The sequence below is a fragment of the Anabas testudineus genome, chromosome 18 (genome assembly GCF_900324465.2).
Source record: "Anabas testudineus chromosome 18, fAnaTes1.2, whole genome shotgun sequence".
Lineage (NCBI taxonomy): Eukaryota > Metazoa > Chordata > Actinopteri > Anabantiformes > Anabantidae > Anabas > Anabas testudineus.
In genome coordinates, this window is record NC_046627.1 from 8336021 (window position 1) to 8343351 (window position 7331).

The window sequence follows — 7331 nt, forward strand, 5'->3', positions numbered from 1 at the left end:
TTTTGTCTGCTGCCACTTTATTGTATTTTCATATATTTCACACACATCACTTATGTGTAGAACAGTTTTTGAAAATGAAAAAAACAATTCAGCTTTACTCAACAATTGAAAGTTTTATTCGCAGTAAACGTCCACAACGTCGCAGCTGTAGTCACCAAAACTACATCTATCAACAACAGACAGTGAAGCATTTAAAAAGTTAAATTGCGTACTCTTCAGGAGTTATACTTGGTGACTGCAGACCAGCCAGTGTGAAGTCGGATCCACTCAAAGTAATGAGCAACCTGTCAGAGAGGCAGAAGGGGGGTTGATATTAATGTTTTGTTGTCATTTATATACATACAGACAATAACTGTGTATATATCCAGTATTTCACCTGTGTATAAACTCCAGGGAATCCTGGCTGACCACACCTCTCCCCCCAGCTGACAATGCCCCACAGATAGGAAACACCCAGTTCGTCCTCACAAACCAGTGGACCCCCACTGTCCCCCTGACAGGAGTCGACACTGCCGGCCAGGTCACCTGCACATACGCACGTTTACACCTGTATAATGTGTAGTGAAGCGTGTTTGAGCATTTGAAGATGAACAAGTGCGTTCACACTCACCTGCACACATCATGCCTGGCTTGAAGCGATCTTTGTAGAATCTCTGACAGTTGTCGATGAGCGACACGTTGGCCCAGAGCAACACCTGAGCTGATCTGCCGTCTGCAAACACATGCGTCAGGGTTTCGTGATTTGATGAGTTTAAGTACTGCATCGATTTGTCGCACACTAGTTTCATTTTGTTGGCAGAAAATGTTTGATATTCAACTATGAGCCGACACATGCATGCTATACCTCAAGTGGTAGAGTAAAAGCTCCACTTACCTGCAGTCCGTCCCCAGCCTGAGATGCTGCAGGTGTGGTTGGGTTTAAACAGCTGGGTGGTCCAGGGAACACAGACAGCACTGACCGCCGGGTTGTCTTCCAAACATTGCTCCCTGAATGGAAGCTTCTCCAACTTTACCAGGGCGATGTCGTTCTCATAGCTGCTGGCGTTGTACCTGCAGGACATTACAATTAGTTTAACATTTCTGCTCATTCACTTGATGATACTGTTTAAATTAATATGCAGCATTGTAGATGATAGAGCCACATACTTGGGGTGGATGCGAATCTCTTCTACAGGAACGATATCAGTTGTGTCTTGAGCTCTTGATTTCTTCCAGAGAGAAAATTTCACCCTGAACGGAGAGGGGTTGGGCCTGGTAAAGAGACACAGGAGAGCGTCACAGTCAACCTGGCAACACTGATTAGGCCCTTCAGAAACTCAGGGTCATCTGAGATGAGGCAGCGACCGGTATTAACTCTCCTGTGTCATCATTCACTCTTCTACTACTGCGACATTCGTCCTACCTGACACAGTGAGCGGCTGTGATCACCCAGCAGCCTCCGATGTAAGCCCCTCCACAGTCGATCTTCTTGTTCTCCTCCAGAGCGATCTGCCACTGGATCTGAGTCTGCAGAGAAACGTGAATAAACAATGGAATGTATATGTATTTATGATACAGAACACTGTATTAAATAACACAATTAAATGGATTTATTTGAATTTCAGACACTAAAATATTAGTTGTAGTAATATACAGGGTAACATCACATGTACTAGTACTGACCGGGTTTGCAGGTATTCCTCCCACCACTCTCTTGACTCGACTGCTTCTTCCTCGCTCCTGCACATTCTCCACAGTCCTGTTGGGAATCCCACAGTGTAACTTCATCTCCAGCGTCTCCCGGCTGAGCCTCGTTTCTGAGCACACATTAAATTCATAGTCGAACTGGGAAAATCATTTCTTTATGCCTCCCAAAGAAAAAAGTGTAAATTATAATTAGGTTTTAAGGCCACTAACCTTCTCTGGGAGATTTGTTTTCTGAAAAAAAAAAACAAAAAAAAAACACGTCATCACCACAACAACAACTTCCTACAGTAAAATGAAAAGTGAAGCCCACTGCTGTATCTACGTGGTTTACAGGAGTACCTGAGTTTGTGGGTGATGTCCCTTTAAATCTCCCTATGGGAAATAGAAATATACTCTATTACAAATACTATAGACACTCAGGGTGCAGACAATCACACTGAGCTAAGGTACTGGTACAAACCTCTCTGTATAACCACGTGTTTGGGTGATTCATCTGCCCCATCCAGACAGTCCATCTGGTTATCTCTGAGAGCGTCTTTGTGCACGCACACACCCGTCTTGCAGAGGAAAGCATTGTTCCTGCACTCTGACAAAAACAAGAACTTAAATTATGCAAGAGGGGCTATGAAGAACTATCCTTTCTATTCACGTGTCTATGATGAGCTTACTTCTGCAGCACATCTCATCACTTCGGTCGCCACAGTCGTCAACGCCGTCACACGTCTGCTTCTGAGACACGCATTTGTTGTTAACACATCTGAAGCCACACTCTGATAAACACAGACATAAGATGTCACAATCACAATACATGAGACAAGTGTGCACTCAGAGAAAATCAGGTCTCATTAAAGAGTCATAGATTCACTGTAAAACAGTCCCAGACATTCAGGGAGCCAGATGAACCATAGTCACAGATGATGTCAGTCCTTTTGTCTGATTACATACATTCTGACAGATTTAGGCTTTGAGTTGTACACTTGACCCCTTTGGGGTTAAAATCAGCCTGACTCAGGAACTCTGAGTCACCCAACTTGGTGATGATTCTTGTGACTCTGGTAACCAGGTGATAGTAATTTAGGCATCCAATGAAGGTGCCATTGTTACTTTTGTGTTAGTCATGTCTTTCTTTGGGACATAATGATGGAGAATGATGCACAATATAACACAATATTCTAGTAAAGGCATCAATAGAAACAGTATCAGGATCAGTGCATACCGACCTTTTGGTGGATTAGATTTGTCGTAACACGTTACTGTAGCGACCTCACTTCCATTACTGGTCTTGTCATAAATTATACATTCAGATAGCGACGTCTCAAAACCTTGGCAGCGGACACTAACGCAACTGCCTGGGAGTTGCTCGAGTTTGTGAATCGTCGCTGCACCCCTGCACACACACAAGACAGCAGCAGGTAACATGAGCATGATAGATCTCTTTAAATATACATGACATGCATACATCAGTTAAATACATCTTACAGTTGCTTGTCGTGTTCCTTGCAGACCACATTAGCAGCCGCCATGTCCCATAGCTCCCAACACACCGGTAACCCTTCCCCATCTCCAGGGTTGTTTACATTAGGAATGACGATCTTAACGCCTTTTGTGTCTGGGTCTATTAAAGTTCTAAACTTAGGCTCAGCTGCTGTGGTGAGAAACAAATAAGAGTATCATGAATTACAAGTAGGAGTACAATGATAGAAAAAACAGACGAACAAGTGAGAACAAACCTAAACAATTTAATGCAAAATGTGACATGGCAGATTTCTTGGTCCGACAGGAGAGGGCCATCACCTGGAAAACAGATTAACATCGTGTAAATCAAAGAAAGAACCTATTCTTCAATGAGAATGAGTAATGTGCAGAAAGTCGCCAATGACTGTATCATACTGTATTAAAAGAGACACAGAGGACTAAACGGTCAGAGTGAAACATTAAAAACAAGGTACCTGGCAGTAGGAAAGATACATCCTGTTGTCCTTCCCACAAACTGGGGTCACATTATCAACGGGACACATGTAAGGTGGTTTACAGGTGCACTGTCCCTCGATGCAACGCTCCCATGGCGGACAGAACACCAGGCTACATGATGCACGGGTAAACCTAATAAATGGAGCCAGGTCATTCAGATTATAAACACAGATTCATTTTGTGTTATTAATCCACAGATTAGTACAGTGAACAGTGAAGGGGGAGCTCTAGTGGCATTAAACCATAGGCTGCTTATGGGGCGACATGTAGCTCAGTTGGTGGAGCAGTGGTGCCAACATCTATTTTCCCTAAAGGGATCAATAAAGTATGTCATTACATGCTGGAGTGCCCAAAGTCAGATTTTTAGGGATTTAAATCTGATTTTTTATTTATTTATTTCCATTTTTTACTAATTCCTTTGGGGAAATAACTGTTGGCCAGGTCCACGTAGGTGATGCAATACAATCACCAATCCTCTTGTTCGACAAACCCAACCCAAGGTTGTACTGAAGGCAGTGCAAGATTTGAGTGGGGTTAAGAACAGGAACTTTCATCTTTTGGTGCCAGAGTTCAGGATGAGATTAGCACAATGTTAATTGTGTTAACCAGATTTGTAATCAATTTAAAAACAAACTGATCTTAATTTTCTTTCAATGTAAAAAGAAATACAACACACTAAACCAAAGTAGAGAACTAAACTACCAAGTTTCCCCCAGTTCAAGGACACTTACTTCTTTTCCAGGCACTCAGGTGAGCCAAGAAACTCATCTAGCTCAGGTGCGAGTGTGGTGGTAGGTTCAGGGGTTGTTTTGGTGGTGGTAGGTTCAGGCTTTGGTAGTTTTTGCCAGTGGTGGACCTGCTGGAACTGCTGGACGTGCTGCTCTGTGTCTGATGTTTCCTCAGATTCTTGTGGACTGCTCTGGAGGAGTAAACACGATACAGTTACAAATCAGTCGAACAAGACAGAACAAAAAAAGGATATGCATATCAGGTAAAATTGTTTCGCAGATCACACACGACTTTATATATATGAAGTGGTAATATTTTTAAAGTTTTTTTCATTACTTATCTAACACATTTATTCTGTATGTAGCTTCATGCACTTAACAAATAACTCATCAATGTATATTTTGTCTACTGCATTTGTCTGTAGTGAGCTAAAACAACAAAGAACAAGGGTCATTTCCTGACACCCCAGGGTTGTCTTAGTAACATTAGATTTGGACTAATTCAAAATTTTCATCAGCTGAAAGTGTGAGGTGATTATTTTTGGCCTACTTAATCATATTCTTCCTCCAATTGTAGACAATATGCAGTGGCTGCAGTTTGTTCAAAATGATGACGCCACCAGTCAGTCACAACTAAGATTAGATGAAAGCTGAAACATTATCAATTGTCTCGTCGGATACGACTTCTAGACATTTACACCTAAAAGTTCACATTTGGTGTGCTTGTTTAAGAGTTTAGTGTTTGAACTTTGAACTTTGCTTCAGCATGAACTGTAATAACTTGTGTAAACATCATTTGACTTTTCTTTCTCCCACTATCAACTACTTTGTAAATGTCAAAATGCTAAACCACTAAACTAATGACATGAGCAAGGTAAACATCACATCTTCCAAACATCAGCAGATATCATTGTCATTGTTGGAATGATAACCTGCAGATGTTAGCATATGGGGACTGAAGTCAGGTACAGTCCAAACGTGGAAGAATTGCTCAGATCATTTACAGTAAGAAAAAAGTATTAATACCACAGTTCAGGAATTAGGAATATTAAGTAAAAGGTACTGTTTAGTAGTATAAATAAAGAATATTTAGTGCTTTGGGGAGGTCAGATGTCCACAACAGGCCTAAACCAGCCAAGGTACCACAACTCAAACACACTGAGCAAACATTAGCAGTGCAACATAAGAAATATCATTTTTGTGCTTGCAACCCAAGTTGTATGCAGACATTTTTCAGAGGTTACTTGCATTGTTATATAAAAGGGATGCACTGTTTTTGTTTTGCTTAACTTACCGTTTCAAAATGAATGATGAGGAGAAAGAGCATCAGGAGAGAAACTCCGACTGATCTCATCCTGACAAATGTGTAGTTTCTCCCAGAGACGTCTTCTTGTCTTTCTTCTGTGCTCAGTAATATTGTTATTAATGGACAAATAGAAAGAAATGACTTAACAGAAGGACCAGAGAGAGACAGAGTTATCCTCTCAGAGGGAGCCCTTCAGCTGATATCGCCTCTGTCTATTGATGTCATCATCAATCATTAGCTTGTCTTGTCAATACGTACACAACCTGGACCCTGGATCTCAGTCAACTGTGAACTGATCATTTACGATAATGTCTGATAATAGTCAATGGAGAAGCGTGGGAGGGAACGGTTAAAATGCCTGTTAGCAAACCTAGATTCCAGTAATCATAGGTGTAAATAGGTTAACCAGAACATTTCACTAGATTGGTGCCATTTCTGTACGTTATTTAGCAACATAAGTTACATTTAATTATGTGGGAAAAAGGAAAATGCATGCTGGGACAGGCTGAGGCCCTAAATATATGGGTGAATAAAATACAAATAAGTTAATGTTTAACACTGGATAAATATATGAGCATTTCAAAATCCTTATGTGCTTAAAGGAGTGACTCGGGCAGTTCTAAGATAAGTCTGTTGTTTTCCTTTTGTCAACATTTCTTGTGTTCAGAGCAGAACCAGAGCATATCCCCACCAGAAAGGGAGTATTTGTCAGATGTTTGATTTGAATCAGTGGGTTTCATCTAGAACAACTGCACACTTGTCTTTTTAATCCATGTTTCTGTAGAGATAAAGCCACTGTTGTTGTTTCAGGTTATTAACATCTGGGTTTTACCAACATGTGTACACAACCACAAATATAACCCCAACGCATGGTTTCAACATCTCTGTGTACTCGAATGATGAGAACTGCCAAAGCAAGTCACTCATTTGTTGCTTATAGACACAGACTGAACTATTTCCAAAGGTTTAAGGAACAAAAACCATAAATACTGAACTTGAAAACGGTTTGTTTTCATTGCACAAAGAGTATATAATTCCTCACTGCTCCTTATAATTACGGAACCTCCCTGAGAATAATCGGTTTTAAAGTTTTCTTCAGTATCACAGGAATGTACTATTTCCTGCAAACAGGAAATGATTCAGAAGGAGCTGGCGGAGACACAGTTGTTTCACAGATATGATGCTCTGTGGGTAGTCTTTCCGCCTCACTCTCCTGTGGATTCCCAGGTCCACCAAGTCTCAGCCTCCCTCCAACGTGTGTTCAAGCTGGTCTGCCCCCTAGTGGTGTCAATGAAAGCCAATTCAGATTTGCTCTACAATTCTTTCTTTCCTTTCAATACTGTTATTATTCTGTTAGTTATTCTTATTCTCCATATTGTAAATCTACTTTGTTGCTTTGTTCTGTACATGACATCTGTTGCTGTGTGTCTTTCTTTGAAGAGTGATCCTTAGTATGTTGCTCATTCTGAGATATTACAAATACAACACAGAATAATTAAAAAACAGTGTTAATATGAGAAAAACACAGTGTCACTCATAACAAACTATTCCTCTATTGTCATTTTATTGCACCACATGGCCATCTCCAACCGTAACGCCTATAGTATTGGGACATATCTTTTCCTGCCGTAAAGCACATA

At 40.9% G+C, this 7331-nt stretch overlaps 1 protein-coding gene across 2 annotated transcripts; it reads right to left on the bottom strand.

The window, feature by feature from the left end:
- Positions 1 to 93: 93 nt before the first annotated feature.
- On the bottom strand, positions 94 to 5912 carry cfi (complement factor I). Of its 2 annotated transcripts, none has more exons than XM_026369237.2 (17): positions 5680 to 5912; positions 4389 to 4576; positions 3636 to 3789; positions 3417 to 3480; positions 3166 to 3328; positions 2907 to 3073; positions 2355 to 2456; positions 2147 to 2272; positions 2026 to 2058; positions 1897 to 1917; positions 1663 to 1796; positions 1403 to 1506; positions 1147 to 1251; positions 875 to 1050; positions 611 to 712; positions 377 to 525; positions 94 to 284 (listed from the first exon to the last, which is right to left on the bottom strand). In XM_026369237.2, the coding sequence occupies exons 1-17, from the start codon at positions 5737 to 5739 to the stop codon at positions 216 to 218; spliced, it is 1917 nt and encodes a 638-aa protein (XP_026225022.1). In that variant the 5' UTR covers positions 5740 to 5912; the 3' UTR covers positions 94 to 215. The 2 variants fall into 2 exon arrangements, with proteins under 2 accessions (XP_026225022.1, XP_026225021.1); XM_026369236.2 differs by having other exon boundaries at positions 3166 to 3331.
- Positions 5913 to 7331: the final 1419 nt, after the last annotated feature.